Here is a 16,085-nt window from a genome sequence, read left to right as displayed (position 1 = left end):
TCAGAAACAGGTTGCCTCACAAGAACAGTGCGTATGCCTATCTTTAAAACAATTCTGAGCTCTTAAAACAGTTGAAAAGCTCTTCCTGAAATTCTTAATCTTAATCTTTCCACACAAAAAAGTTGGAATAATTTCTGGAGTTACATTCAGTTCTTGTCTTAAGGTATATTCAGCTATGACCAGGAAACTGCAACATTTTCAGTATCAGAAAGCCTACACAGAAAGGTAATTTTTTTTACTCCATCTATAGCGAGAAATGTATTTAAGCGTAATGAGCAGGAATTGACTGTAATCATGTTTTTATTTTAAGCCATGTTGGGAGTGAGCTAGATAAACCTTTAGAAAGGTGGAGGAAAAGGAGCTAAATTTTTCAGTCCTAACAGTAATTTTAATATTTAAAATACTATAAGCTTAGTGCCTTTTTAAGAACTGTACTTATAACAACATTAAGATAATATGCATTCACCGTGTAGGAAGATAACCAGGACAAGAAATATGGGCATAAGTGCTACTATTCAGACGCTCCCGAGATACCGCTTCCTTTCACTCCAGTATTTTATCAAGAAGTCTGTGACATCACTGAGTTCAGGCCTTCAACCGTTGATTCTTAGGAAACGGGTTCCCCTCTGTCCTAGACCTATAGTGACTGGAATTTGTTTCTCTGAGGCAGTTTCTCACTGGCCTGTGTGACACCAGTTGGTAGACAGAGACAATGTCTCCCAACTGGCACGCTCTAGGATTAGTCTCCAAGGATGAGATAGTCTGCATATATTAAACCATCTTATTGTTTTAGCAATTGACAGAGTCACATTGCTGCAATTATTGAACTTCTATTTCTATTAGTAGACAGAGTGAGCTTCTCTCCTTGAAACTGAAAATCATAGCTTTCAAAAAAAAAAAAAACCAGTATCATCTGAAATCTCCAAACAAATACCCAGAAAGAGAAATAAAAGTATTAACTTTCACCATTAAAAAAAATACATATATGCGTGTGTGTGTGTACACATATACACACACACACACACACACACATATTCTGTATCTACTATTACCTCTTTTTCCTGTTTGAACCACTGGTAATGCACAAACGGGTGTCCCGTTGCCCAGCAACACAGCTTGACGACCTGGCCAGGGAGCACTGCTTGAGAGTCTGGCTGTACAACAATCTTTACGCCTTAAAAAAAGATTTACATATAGGAAAGTTTATTAATAACCACACCTCAACAATTTAAATTTGCATTTAAATTGTACTCTGAACAAAGAGAGTTTCTGCCATTAAATCCACTTGAAAATAATCAGTTTGGTTGGATTTACACAGTTACAATTCGTTATATAACTTCAGAATACATCATTCCCTCTTGCTCTCTATTCACTAAAGCAAATGGTATTTCCAATGGCATATGTTCCTTCTGGGAAAAGTATTCCCCGGTTTTTAAGGGTTTGCTAAGTCCCAAGGATTTCTTTGGGTTTTTAATCTTAAGATATGAGAGAAGACACAGCCCGAGGGAGGGTTCAGACTAGTAAAAGCTAGTTTAACTAGCTGCATTCTTCTACTATTGCTCAGGCAACCCTATTAACTAAGATCGGTTACAGCTTCATGCCTTTGACTTCTATAGAACACACAGCTAGGGTTTTCTTCTGCCAATTAGCAAGGGAAGATTTGCCATTTCAGATTGTAACTGCCAGGAAATACCATGAGCTAAATTTTGACATTGGTCTGACAATGATCTAGTTGTTTTTTAACCTGGATCATTCCAGAGATCTAGTTACAGCATGACCCCCAAAACAAATCCATTAGCATAGCCAAGGTGATGGTGAGAAAGGGAGGGGGAAAAAAGATCAACTGCAGAACAGAAAGTTTAACCTGATTTGCTGCCAAAGAAAGCATATATGGACCTAAGACGTGTTCAACAATGCTGAACCGATACACCACCAGAAATCATTAGCTTAAAGTAGTACTTGCTACGGATGGTAAAATACATTTAATAACCCACGGATGGGGGGCCCATAACCCATATGGTGGGACCATATCCAATACTAATTGCTACCAATAATACTAGTAACAGAAAAAGCACAGAAATAACAAATGTTAGGGGCGCTTCTTCATCTTTTCACTACACTCCGAAATTAGGAATCAGATGAAAAATAGGTACTCATACTAAAGATTTTGTTTTGTTTGGATTCAGTCCGATTTCCCTGTTGTGGGAGAAGGTAGGTTTTTTCATTACAGTTTAATGAAACCACACTGCAGAAGCTGAATGCGTAGTTTGGTACAGAAGCAGCATTCAAGATTGGGCAGGGGAGTGAACTTACAGACTATATATAGAGTAAGACAGAAGCTGTGTGCAAAAATAGCTGCAAAGAGATCACAAACATCCTGGTAACGAGACTCAAGATTATCACTTGCTCCAACCCTTTTTACTATACTCTGCCAGGAGTTTTCCTTTTGTCTGCTTTTTTCCTCATTTAGTTTAATAGCTAAGTATATACATCAGAACTTTTTCCTAAGCGAGAGGGCATGAGGAGAGAAACTGTATCTATCTGTAATGATGTGGTCAGTAGGCTGAAACTTGGGCAGAAACAGGTCTGATCAGTAGACTGAAACAGAGATTATATGACATTGGGAAATCACACAGTGTTTGACAAGCAGGGAAGTGGGCTATACCAGCTTCCTCCGCACACAGCTGACCGCACAGGGAGCTACCCCAGGGTAGCTGCAGCACTTGAAAATTCCCTGCCTATCTTCTAGAATAGTTTTCCTCTATAGTCAAGCCCTGAAGACTGCTACCTCGGTTCCTCATTTAACACTTCCTCCCATGCTTTTTTGAAATAAAGGGAGCATGTTAAACACAATTTTTGAGCATCACAATCACCTAACATTAACCAAGACAAACAGGAAGCGTACTACTTAATTTTTCTTCCTTGGGCATTTGTTTAAGATTTGCTCATTCCAAAAGACTTTTTTACTTTTATTTTTCAATCTCTCCTGATCCGCATCACTAACCTCTCTTATAAGAAAGTATTTGAGAAAAACAAATTCTCTGAAAAATTAGTATCTTGTACTCCACAGAGGTGTTGCAAACAAGTTCTAAGAAAAATGATTCATAATTTCTTCAATGTTTCATTTATTTTCCTGCCAGATCTTTATAAATTCACTCTGAAGTCATTCATTTAGCATCGTACAGCTACTTCCTGCAAGCATCACAGAATTTAATAGGTTACAAAGAAAACCTTCTGGATCAGCTTTTGGAATGATTACAAAGATATGCTAATGCTTCTTCAATTTTCCTTGGAACATGAATGCACAAGGTATACCCTTAAGGACAGGAAAGTGACATTTCATGGTTATCAGAGATTCCAACATGCAGCATAAACTCAGTACTTAACTGTAACCCAACTGTTATCTTCTTAGCTTACACATTAGTAAAAAAGTTTAATCATTTCTGCAAACCCAGCCTCAATCATTGACATTCAGATTGAAGTGCCTACACTGCTGCAATAAGAGAACTGTCTGGGGAAAGGAAATACCTCGTTCCTCCTTTCAACCAGCACAAATCAGTGAGGCTGCACAAGGACCGGACTAACACCACAAACTGCACGCTGAGCTTTTTGCTTCTTAGCTTGGGAGAAAGGTCTTTGCATTTCAATCATTTCCAGAGGGTTCACAATATGACAAGACTAAACAATGGAAGAAAGGACAGAAAGGTGACCCAAGGAGCAGGATGTCTAGGCTTTCTTATTACCAAAAAGGAGAGCTTTAAAAATTATTAGTATTGCTAGTTTTCGTGTTTGGTTAGAGGAGCTCTTCTATGCAGTTAATCCAGTGTGACAGGCAAGTCTGTAAGCTTGCAGACACAACATTTCTGGGACTCTGCAACTCTCTGAGATCCTTACTGCAAAACAAAGCCATGTCTCAGCTATAACAATACACCTGTGACATAAAGGCACTGAAGTAGTATCACTGTCAAAACAGACCACTCATCAGCATTAAAACTGTACGCATGTTACCCTATACACTAAGAGGCTCAAAAAGCTTTTTATCTTTGTAATTGCGTAAATTAGGCTGGCAGAAAACAGTCTAACAAACTACTAAGACGAGGTGCTACATTAAACAATCCCACTACTAAAGGAGCTTGAGCAACATTCATGCTTCTTTTAGTTATTAGAACTAATGGGCAGTTATGAACAAGCACTGTGACTTCAAGTGTAGGCACAGACTAAATTTCTAAAAGTAAAAACAACCCACTGCCCCCAAATATTCAAACAAACTCACCCCAAATAGCAAGGGCTATTACTTTTTAAATGATTCAAAAGCCCTTTTAGAACCAAACTGTCTTCAAATACCTTTTGCTTTGGTTTCTCCTGGTTCCAAGTTTTCAGGCACTCTAAAGCTAGCTAGTCCTCCTTATAGGAGACCAAATCAAAGTTGTGGTCCAATCCATCATGTCTCATACAGTTCCATAAGAGATTTATAACATATAATATATACATAAAAAATAATAATAATTTATAACAAGCAAGAGCATCTTTGTAATTCAAAGGGGTCTTGGCAGAAGTATACTGATTGGCTTGTTTCCTCAACATACAGGTATCTTAACCATCTACCCAGTTTCCTAACTTCATTATCTCACAATTTTGTGATCTAGCAGGTTCCAATGTTTATCCAGGATTTAGTCTTCATTACATATTTCAAAATGCAACTTGACTGTCAGTCACACAAAAATCCTTAACTCAACTAGGGCAATACTTGAGACAGTTACAGCTCAAGCAGGCACAATGTTTTGGCTGTCAATGCTGCCACTCTGAGTGCAAACGTGAACTAGGACCATTCTGTATTTTCAGTACTCCGCCATCAACCATCATACAGAGACCAATAAAAGATGAACAAGCTTTCCTGCCTGCAGTAGTAGTAGTGCAGGATAGCATCGTACCGCATATTCCTTCACCCCAACTGTCTTACCCCTATGAGCAAAATCCACTCGCATTGACATAACACCAATTCTCCTTTTCTCCCCAGTCTACAGCGGAGCATTTCAGCGAGGCTAAATTATCACGTAGCTCAACTACATCTCATTCAACCCAACACGGCATATCTAGTACAGTAAGAAGTAGCAGCCTTAACTAGATGAAATAGTTGCAGAATATTGCTATAGCAGGTCACTTGAAAAATTCCAGGGTTGTTTTAGCAATTGCTCTCAGTCCATGGCTTCTTTTTTCATACTTCCAAAGAAAAGGACAGCTATGAGTACGGCAAATAGCTTGCTAGTCTCATTCCCACTCCTCATTTGAAGAGGAGCTTTTGTAACTCCCAAGTAGACTGAATGTCACCATATTCTGCAGAAGGAGGGCATTAAAAAAAGGGGGCCAGGCTGTGTACTAAGGTAGGAAGCAGCTTCAGATGCTACTGCATTCTAAAAGCTTTCTGACTCAAGGGCATGTCCACAGGATACCTGCGTGTATTTAGCTGCCGTTCCAAACACACAAAATTAGGCATTTTAGTGGCTGCAGCAAGTAACCTAGCAAAGGGAAGAACACAGACAGTCCTGTATTCCTGTTTTTCCTCTTATCAAGATATTTCCAGATGCAGTAAACGTACTGCATGTTGTTTCTACAGCAATTACTCATATGGCCAGATCTGAAATTCATTTTCAAATACATTTTCAGTCACTGAAGGATTTAAATCCCCCCTCCTTGCCTCTTTTCACTCAAAAAAAAAGCCCTAGCAAAGTCAACCTGTGCACACTCCTAAGTAGCCTTCCACAGGTTCACAGTTATTTCCACACGGACAGCTCAAGCACTTAGAAGGATTCCTGCCTTACCTGCAGCTTATTTTATATAACTTTTTAAAAATCCTAACCATTTTTTATATCTTGTCTCATTCAGCTGACAGCAGCCACTGGATTCAAAACAGGTTTTGAGATATACCATATAAGCTTCGTTTCCCAGCAGAAACAAAACTAACACTCTCACTGGATCATACTACTATGAAGAATGAGGGCAGTTATCCTAACTTACAGTGGTACAAAATTGCTTTCATAACCATGCCTGCAACACTCCAAACTAAACCTGTAGAGAAATGTGAAGTAAGGAGGACTTTGAAGCACAGAGCCATTCGCAACAGACACTGCTATATCATTTATCAGGTCTAAAGCAGATAGTCTCTCAAGAGTATTGGCTTAAAACACTTTTGTTTTAACTGCCATACTGAATGCTTATACCTTTGGGCACAGCACTAAGACATCTTTCAGCACAGCAATTCTGCAGTCATGATACCGGCAAAAAGCAAAAATCTGCTTGTAAAAATCTAGACCAAGAGAAGCCAGAAGCCGAAAACATTGTCGTTATCCCCTTAGAGCTGATTTGGGCATGCTGCAGGATAACTATGCTACTGACCATTTCTTCTCAAACAGCATTATAGCTCTAATAAAAAAGTTGTTACTTACATTTAGCTCTCATTTTAATAGCCTGCAACATATCAGGTTACATAAACTAACAAAACCTGGTCCAGGTCATATAAACTAATAAAAAGTGTCCCAGAACGCATTACAGGTTGTAATGGGAATTCATTTACACTTGCCAGTTAAAGATAGGAAGTGCAAGACTAAGCCACACCTTTGTGACTATTATGGTGTATCAGTATTTGTAGATTCTAAAGTTCAGAACCAAGTACTGAACAAACTCTGAAGTTCACCGAGGTTGGGGTTTTTTTTGGACTCCTTATTAATCTCCCTCAACTTTTGCCATTTTAACTATAACAAAAACTTTTTAAAGTTTGCTATTTACATAGAAGCAATGGACATAATTTAAAGATTAATGCCCACTGTTTTAGACAAATAAGACAAACTCTGCATAGAGTTCACAATCTGCATATAATCCAGGACAAAAAAAAAAGATAACGGAGTAAAGAAGAAGGATGTGGGTTTGTAGGATAAAAAACAGTTGAAAGAATTGAAGAATTTTAGGCAATAGCGTAAGTTTGTGGCTCATTTGCTCAACAATGAAAACTGAAAACTGCTCTTCATAGCGGTTCTCAAAGAGGAATCTGAGAAGCTGCAGCACACTTCCTGAAGTTGCTAGACATCCTCCATGTAACGAAGACTAAACATACCTGAGACAAGCTATAATCTTAAGTACTTAAGCAACAGGTGAAGATGAAGCTTAGTAACACCAGGTTTTGGTGTTATGCTAGAAGGCATTAATAGCTGGTATCAGCAAAGAGGGCCCCAGACAGGATTAAAACCTATGTACATCCCAGCACCATTCTTCAAACTTGAAAAATGAGCCTTTCAAGACCCATGATGCCTGGAAGACAGCCACACTGTGATTGCCAGACTTCAGGAAGAAGGATTTGATTTAAGGCCTGATGAGAGCGTTAATGCTACAGGGTGCAGGGCAAAGAAGACAACAAGGTGCAGTAGGAGCCCCAGGGAACATACAAGGTCAGTCAAGAAGCACCCTCTTTCTCCAGTTACCTTGATATAGTGAGGGACAGCATCTCAGAACTGCAGTACCTTATGCGCCTGTACCCCAGGGCCATACTCTTCAATCCAGTATACATCCATGCTGCCACAAGAAGGGGCAGTTTTGGCCCTAGCTACCCAGAAACTCTCTCATGACTCTACTCTTGCATGAGCACTGCCACTCATAGTAGAATTTACCACCCAGCCAGATGAATCTCAAAGGGGAAAGGACCCCTCCTGTTGTTAGCTTGACTCAGGTTGGATTAGAGGGACGTTTTGGGCCCTCAGATCGCACACTGTTTTCAGTTGCCACAATACGCACCAATGAATCATACGAATGATACCAATCATGAAAGTTTGAACAACAGAAGGGTTTTTAAACCACTGTAGAAAATTCACATACTTTACTGTTTCCTGTGTAAAACATACAGTTGCAGTGAAAGCACAAACCAGAACTGACCTGAATGACTGAGACACTGGAGAGCCTCCGTATGCTCCAAGGCCTGCAAGAACTCCACCAGTTCCACCACAGTGCAACCCCTATCACCCAGCAGTTTCAGGAGACTCCAGCTTGGACTTCCTTCTGGCTCCAGTACTTTGAGAGAACATTGTTCTAAATCCAGAGAGCTACAAAATAACATGACAAGGACATGGCATAGGCCTTTTTAATACATTTTTCTCACAAAGGAGCTAGGTTAAAAACCAGTCGTAGAAGACAAAAAAAAAAAAAAAGCCCTCAAACCAAGAAAACGTAGAGCTGGGAAATTCCTAGCTAATTTGGGCATACTTGCAGTACTTCTTTAAAGTTTTAGGAGTCCAGAGGCTAAACAGTGGCACCTCCATGGACAGACAGCAGTATTAGTGAACTGCCTACTACAAAACAAGGTATGCAAGTACCTAATGATTCTGACCAAATGCACTGAGAAGTCTTCTACGCTTGACTTTTCAAAGTCTCTGCAGGAAAACAGAGTACAGCACCTTTCATTTTCACATGCCTACTTCAGAAGCAGCAAAGAATGAGTCAGGATCTAACTTGAAGGTCCAGGAAGATTTTGATTTTCAGTGTGAGTATTCAAATAAGGCACTGCTGCAGCTTAACTATACGTATAACCACAGCACGTTTACCGCTACAGTTAACTGCTCCTGCAAATTCATCACCAGGTATAAACGTTCATACTTTTAAACTTCGTTTTTAAGGCTTCATGCCCTTTCACATCACAGCAGATTAAAAGAAAGTATTTGGATAGTATTCAAACACAGATAACAAGGGTACGGACAGAGTTATGGAAAGGGAACGCAAGTTTATATATTACCACTAAAAAGATTCATCAGTATTTCTTTCATTAAATCACAATGCCACACAAATCTGCAGGCAAGACGTCTTCCCTTACCTGAGGTCAAGCAGACCTTCAGATACCACACAATTTTATAGCATTTTACTGGATAATACAGAGAAAGAAATGTTGCCACAGGCCTTACAAGGGGGTCACATTATAGTCCCCAGGTTCAGTCTCCCTCTATTAAGGGATACAATCATGATAGAGAAGGAAGGGCAAATCTTAATAGTATACATTTAGTGCTGCACTTGAAATGCCTCTTTTTTTTTGAGATACTAACTACCCTTTAAGCAAAAACTGGAAGGGCCACAGAAAATTAACACGAACAGGAAGGGGTCTAGAGAACATGACGAAGGAGGAAAAAGGTGAAGAAAATGAATGTATTTAGCCTAACACAGGCAAGATGAACTGGTGAAAGGCGATCAAACGTTTTCCACGTTCTCTGGGATCACTCAGGACAAACGAACGGGTGGCTAAAAGAGCGCTAAGGAAAGTCAGTTAAGTGCTGGGGCATACTTCCCAAGCAGAGAAGCTGAAAAGCAAAAAGCACACTACTATTTCTTCTTCACGAGAAGCATTCACACGGGGCTAAGCACACATCTCCTGGAGACGGTCTGCCTGCTCTTCGTCTCGCCCGCCTCAGGCCAGAGCATCCTCCTTGCCAGGAACCTGTATTTCACTTAAGCGGAGGAAAGGAGAAGCACGGCCAAGGCGGCTCAGGCAGCTCAAATCAGCCGCTGGATTCAGCGGCAGACCAACCGCAGCGCTCGGCTGCGATTCCTCCCTCGCGCGCGAGGGAACAAACCTGCCTCTGCTTCGTCTTCGCTGCCGCGCGTCCTCCAGGCGCCTCCGGAGCGAGCGGCCGTGGCGGGGGGCTCCCGCCGGGCCCCTCCGCGCTCGCCCCGCCGACGCGCCCAGGGCCCCTCGGCCCAGGGGCACCGCCGGCTCCCCTGCCGCGGGGGGCCCCCTGCCCCACGGGGACCCCAAACCCCACGGGGGCCTCTCCATACCCCAAAGGAGCTCCGCCACGGAGCCCCCCACGCGAGCTCCCCCACGCCCCACGGGAGCTCTCTCACGCCCCGCGGGCCCCCACGCGAGCCCCCCGTGCCCCACGGAGCCCCCCACGTCCCACGGGAGCTCCCTCACGCCCCACGGGCCCCCACGCGAGCCCCCCGCGCCCCACGGAGCCCTCCACGCCCCACCGGAGCTCCCTCACGCCCCCCGTGCCCCACGGAGCCCTCCACGCCCCACGGGAGCTCCCCCCCCGGCCGCCTCCCGCCCCGCTGCGCTCTCACCTCAGCCGGACCCTGCCGCGGCTCCCCGCGCGCTGCGCCAGGTCCCGCCAGCCCTTGCCGGGCGCTGCCCGGTCCAGCAGCTCGCTGAGCCGGCGGAGCAGCGGCTCGGCCAGGCGGCTGAGGGGAAGCGACCCCGGCGAGCTGCGCGGCGGGGCCGACATCGCCGCTCGCCCTTCGCCCGCCCGCCTCCCCAGCGGCAGCGCGCCCCGGGCTGCGCGGGGCGGTGCTCCGGCCCGGAAGGACGCGGCGGGCGCAGCCGCGCCGCCAGAGCACGCCCCGCCGCCGCCCGATCCTGTCTGCAGCGGCCCGGCCCGGCCCGCCTTGGCCGTACCCGCCGCTTCCCGCGCGCGCCGCCGCCTCAGGCGGGACGGGCTGCGCCATGTCGCTGCCCCTGAGGGGCGAGACCGGCCCCGGCGGCGCCCGCGGGTTCCCGGCGATCAGAGGCGGCGGTTGCGCAGGCGCCCGGGCCTGGACCTGGGGCTTGGCTTCGTGTCGCCAGCGGGGAACCGGGGGCCAAGTCGCGGCGTGCCGGGGCGGCCGGCAGGACCCCGAGAAAGAGCAGCCTTTTGCTGTAACAGGGCAGGGGGGATAAAGGCGATGAGCGCCCACGGGTTGTCTCAGACGGGGGCCTTTCTTAAGGGAGGGACGGTTCTTTAAACCGCAGCTGGCGCCGGGGCCTCCTCGGCCATCGGTGTCCCCGGTCACCGGGCTGGCTTCGCCTTGAGAAATTCACCTCCGGTCGCCCTGCTGATCTGTCTGGAACAGGTCGCTTCTCCTGGTGACCTCTGGGTCTCAGGTTTGCTCTCTGGTTTGAAGCTCGGGTAGGCCGAAGATAACGGCTCACCCGAGAAAGCTGAAGATAGCATCTTTCTGGTCTTCCCAGTGCTTTTCTGTGTCTACGTGAAGCTGTCGGTTGTTTCTTCAAACTCATTCATCATCAGGACAGCAGTGAATTTTTGCCCAGCCGAAGCTGCTTCAGACATTGGACCTGTACTTTGTGCAAATCGTATTTTATCCAAGTTTTTGCCTTTCTTCTGTTATTAGGAAGAATGTCTGTTGATTGTTACGCTACTAACCACCAGATTGTGATCACTCTTGATTGGCTTTCTTGGAGAACGTTCTTGTCCTGGCACCTGCGTGTAATTGCTGCTGGGCCAAAAATGATCTGCCTGACTGTAGTACTCCCAAGGCATATTGCTTCTCCGTGATACTGTGACTGCGGTCTGCTGTCAGGTCACAGCAAGCCATGCCAGTCTAAAGGTTGAGACCTTTAGACTGCACATTTTTGTAGCGTGGGAGATGAGATCCCACTTGGGACAAGGAATCTCTCCGGGGCAGACGTTCCTGTGGCTGCTTTCCATCGCTGTTAACGGAGAGATGAGCATGGCCATGATCTAAGTGGAATTCTGAACCTGTTGATTTAGAAGTTGCTCACAAGGGGCTGGAAGTGTCTCAAGAAGTGAATTTTACCGTTACTTTTAATCAGCCATCAAATGTAATCAGCACTCAAATGTAACTGCCTGAATTTCTGCAGTATTTTTCCATGTAGTTGCAAGCTTGCCTTGCCCTCCTTGCGAGCAAGCTGGAAGCCCCATGGTTGCAGTAGCACAACATGGAGACCAAACTAATAAGCAGCGTTGTTCAGTGAGTTCAACGTCTCGAGCTCTGTGCAGTGCTAGTCAGAGCTGGCTAAGTCATACCTGCCTGGAGATGCACGTCTGCTTGCAGAGCTGGTGACAGCGTAGCATCTCTCCTTGGCTTCTTTGGGGGTCCAGCATCTCTGAAAACCAAGATATTTAGTAAGTCTTAAAGAAATTGCGTTCAGTGGCTTTTTCCCTTACCATTAACCAAGAGTCTTTCTCCCAAGTTAGGTCCAAAACCAATCTCTGCATGGCAAAATGGTCTAGGTAAGACAATTAATTTGGCTTTCTGATGGCATGTCATTATCCACAGCTGCGCATGACTTGGCTCCCTAGAAAACGGGGCAGGTGCCTTTCATTTCCCTCAACCTGTAGTCATACACTTGTTGGGCATCCTCCCAAAACGTCAGGCAGTCCAGCTAAATTGTCTCAGGTTGAAGAGGGTTTAGAATCCTGGTCTATTTAGTGGTTATTTTGGCCATTAGACTATTATATAAAAGATAGATATCCCTGCTGCTATTCCTGAAAGAAGGTAGTTGTAGTTGCTGTATTTTTTGCTGATCTCACCAGTTTTATATCCCTTGGACTAGGTCCAGAAAACAGTGAGAGTTATATAGTACCTTAGTTTCTGATAAGCAGAGATTCAGTTGGACTTTCAGCAGAATAATCAAGAGTAAATTTGGCACAAAACTAGCTTCTGAGCCTTTTCTGGACCCCTCAAGTTCAGGTCAGTATGCGCAATTCTTACACGTTCTTCATGTGTGAGAGTTGGCTTCCTGGGGAAGAGAAGTGGGAATACTTTCTGATGTCAGGATTCATGTAAATATATGTTAGATGAATATTGCCTTTAAGGAATTGTTATATAGTAATTATTAAAAGTTCACGATCCACCTTTGGTTTCCTCAGCCTACTTTTTGGGGATAATTGTGCAGATTTTCTCAGTGGTAGCAGAACTTTTGTATGCTTAACTTTAAGCAAGTAAGAAATTTCAAACATGCCTAGCAAAGGAGTTGAGCATGTTCTTTAAAAAGCAACCCAGTGCTTTATTATGAAAAACTAAGGCCAGTATTTCTTCTCTATCAAGCCCACGAGGAAATTGCTGTGGACTTCTACGGAAGTAGGCTCTACCCTCTCATCACTGCCAAATCTCACTGTCGGTCTCTCTGGCTGAGATTTTCCCAGGAAGAGCCATCTGCTGCATGTAATGAAATAGTCTCTCTTAAAAGAGATACTGTTCTGTGATTAGACTCGCTATACTAAGGTTGCACCAGCAAAACAACACTGAAACTTTCAACTGGCTTCTTAGCTCTTAAACAAAATGCATAAATTAAATGTCTTTTGTTTTGCAAAACAGAATCAAACCACAGGCCTGGCCCACTTCTAGAACTTTACAAGAGAACAGTCAAGGGTAAGTGCACATGTTTATGCTTTCGGAGGTCAAATTGTTTATACTTTTAAAATTACTTGGCTGCTTGTTCCTCCTATGTGCAAATAGAATGCATGATCATAAAAGATAAAGAAATGAAAAAGCATAAGCTATTTTTTCTTAATGCACTACATGTTCATAGTGATTTATTCTGTTTATGTAACAGGAAATGTGTTTTGTTATTTGCTTCTGCTATTGTTTAGTCATTTTTACTTATCTTGATCAATTTTGTTACTGTATTGCATGTAGAATGTTTCTGAAATTACAGCTTAGATGATATTTCCACTAAGTTTCAATAAGAGAAACTGAACTGCAAAGAACATGTGAGAGCAAACTTCCTTCTTCTCTAAAAAAATATATAAATGATACTAGTTATATAGAGATACTCAATTTGTTCTTTCTAAATATGTATTATGTGGCCTAGTAGTCAAAATTCCCTCCACCCCCTCCCCCCCCCCCCCAAAATCTGGTCGTTTCGTAGCATGTAGATGATTATGAAGCTAGATACACAAATTGCTTATGCTGACTGTCAGATATGACAGATGTTAAAAATAGGTTAAGACAGATCAGTGTCAAGAGTTGTGCTGTGATTGCTTATTTTAATTACTCTATATTAATCTCTTCATTAGAAGCACAGCCAGTCACTTATTCTCCTTAGGTTTAACCAATGAATCATAGCTGTGGTGATTTCTTTATACTGTAGTGCTGTTTACCATAGGCAGTGCGCTAGAGTAAGAAGTTGTCAAAAAGCCTGCAATGTCAGAAACTGAGGAACCACAGTGTCTCACAGTATATTAGTTAAGGACATATTTTCCAGACATCTGCTTTTTGAACAGCTGAAATTTCACTAATGTTTTTCTTATCTAAGCCTTGTTAATACAATAGACATACCATAATTGTTTCAAATAAGGCATTTTGCTAGTTTGATTTCTGACATTAGAGGCTTTTGACAAGTATTCTGCAGCAAATGTTGGATTTGATCACAGTGTCTTGAAGGATTCATAGAAGAATAGTATGATTGTAGTTATTTGTATTCCAGCATTAGGCATTCCAGTCAGAACTACTCAGTCAGACAGACCTACTGTGAGATACAGAAACAAATAGAAAACACAGTCATTGTAAATCCTTGTGTGCATGGGCTCTCACAACTCTTAACCCATCAAACATCAGACTCTACAGTAAACAATTGCTATGTAAATACTTACCGTGGCCCTAATGTGAATGTGGATAGAATTCACAAAGTTGTAAGTGAATTCTAGAGTTCCAGTTTTTGTTGTCTGTGAGATTTTAACTTGTCTGTTCTGTTATGGAAGAAGGCAAATGTTAAGCTTCTGAAATTTGCTGCAAAATGAAAAATCTCTGTTGATAGATGCCTTGGGTGAGGAAGTGAAAAAACGCATGTCCCAAATGCAAAACACTTGGCAGGCTGGAACAAGGAGTGCATGGAATTATGACATTTATTAGAGGAATGTTATAGAAGGCTATACAGACTCCTTACTCTTGGCAAGAAAGCCAAGACACAGATTTGAGAAATGTTTCCGGAGAGAATGTAAAGGGAACTAGTATTAACTTTGGAACATAATTGCATTTAAGTAGGAGACTTAAATATTCACCGATGAATGGATGGCAGGATATGTATTATACGTGCAGTGCCATAGTTAGTCCTTCTGGAAAGGAAATGGAAGGTTTTTCGAGTGATTAGGCTTATGACATCTTTGTGTATCTCTGCAACCCAAGAGTCAGGATCATAAAAACGTGAGCTTTCTTAACAGTGATATTTTATGTTATGGTGCATTTATTTCCTACTGCAAGTTATTTGCTATTGCAAGTTATTGTAATGACTATTTAAGTTGTTTCTCCTGCCTTTCAGTTCTTATATGCATATGCTGGAGTCATCATGACTGATGACAGTTCACTTTGTCTGTTGGATATGGCCCGTAATGCCTATTCTTGAAGAGTACAGTCATTTATTGACAAAAATGTATATAAAGCCCTGTTTCCCCGAGCACCGTAGAAATCAATAATCACAGTCACAAGCCTTCCTGCGGCCAGCATTTCAGCCCAAACTTTTCCTCTGTTCATGTGTTAGACCAAAGGGCTCTTGCATTCCTCAGTGTTTCCTAAAGTACTCATCCCTTGATCGTGCAGACTGAGAACCTGGCCAGGCTGTGGCCGGCTTCCTTTCTATCCTGCATGCTTGTGTTTTTTCTGTGTCAAACGTGGAAAAAGGAATGTGGTGCCAGCACGAGGCTGGGGCTTGGATGGAGATGGGAAGTTCTGCCTTGTCTTACAGTTTAGACATTGCTCCTTTTAGATTTGCGCTACTAGCGTTTCAGTGGTTTGGAGATTCATTTCTGCTTTCTGGTTTTTTTTTTTTTTGATTCTTTTTTTCTGTTCCGCTTTTGCTGCTTTCTCTCACTTTAATCAATATAATATTTATTAAATCCCTTTGTCCACACCAGCTAGCTCTCTGATAGGATCTGCCTGATAGATGATCATTTCCATTCACCATAAAGGATTGGTTTTGGTTATTAGTGTTTTGATTTGGGTTCTTTTCGTGTTCATCCTCAGTGAAGTCTGGTTATACCTACCATCTTTCTTTGTGGTTAAACTACATGGAAACATAATATCTCTAAAAAGGGAGGCATGAAAATGTGTATAGTATGCCCAGGCAGGTGGAGGAGCCATTGATACATGTACAGTTTAGTACAATAGTCTAGGGGATTACAATCATTTTTTCAAACGGTCAAGTCCAGGTCCCAATGTTTTGCCTATGGAGTACGGATGATAGTAGGGAACTATGCGGGAACTTTGGAAATGAGGCATCTCGGGACGCCAAGTTTCTCAGGATAAACAATGAAGCACAAGCAAAAGCTCCACTGACTTTCTAAGTGAGATCTGTCTAATGGAAAAGGGTTAACAGAGAG

The 16,085-nt window shown here is 43.0% G+C and overlaps 2 protein-coding genes across 10 annotated transcripts in view; one reads left to right on the top strand and one right to left on the bottom strand.

Moving 5' to 3' along the window:
• The window catches only part of LOC104138469 (mucosa-associated lymphoid tissue lymphoma translocation protein 1), a 47,821-nt gene extending 37,492 nt beyond the window's left edge, over window positions 1-10,329 (bottom strand). For 6 of the 7 annotated variants that reach the window (XM_068924919.1, XM_068924920.1, XM_068924921.1 and 3 more), the window contains exons 1-3: window positions 10,093-10,326; window positions 7,921-8,087; window positions 1,053-1,174 (exon numbers count right to left, since the gene is read on the bottom strand). In XM_068924919.1, coding sequence (XP_068781020.1) covers window positions 1,053-1,174; window positions 7,921-8,087; window positions 10,093-10,253 — 450 coding nt within the window. In that variant the 5' untranslated portion in view covers window positions 10,254-10,326. Of the gene's footprint in view, window positions 1-1,052; window positions 1,175-7,920; window positions 8,088-10,092 lie in introns of all 7 variants that reach the window. The other variant, XM_068924918.1, reaches the window with a different exon arrangement.
• Window positions 10,330-10,456: 127 nt separating this feature from the next.
• The window catches only part of LOC138064164 (alpha-protein kinase 2-like), a 64,602-nt gene continuing 58,973 nt past the window's right edge, over window positions 10,457-16,085 (top strand). The window contains exons 1-2 of one of the 3 annotated variants that reach the window (XM_068925600.1): window positions 10,457-11,891; window positions 13,087-13,140. The gene's annotated coding sequence lies outside the window, so the exon portion shown is untranslated. Of the gene's footprint in view, window positions 12,000-13,086; window positions 13,141-16,085 lie in introns of all 3 variants that reach the window. The other 2 variants (XM_068925601.1, XM_068925599.1) reach the window with 2 other exon arrangements.

This window comes from Struthio camelus, chromosome W (assembly GCF_040807025.1).
Source record: "Struthio camelus isolate bStrCam1 chromosome W, bStrCam1.hap1, whole genome shotgun sequence".
Taxonomy (NCBI): Eukaryota; Metazoa; Chordata; class Aves; order Struthioniformes; family Struthionidae; genus Struthio; species Struthio camelus.
This window is presented reverse-complemented; position numbering and strand designations above follow the sequence as displayed.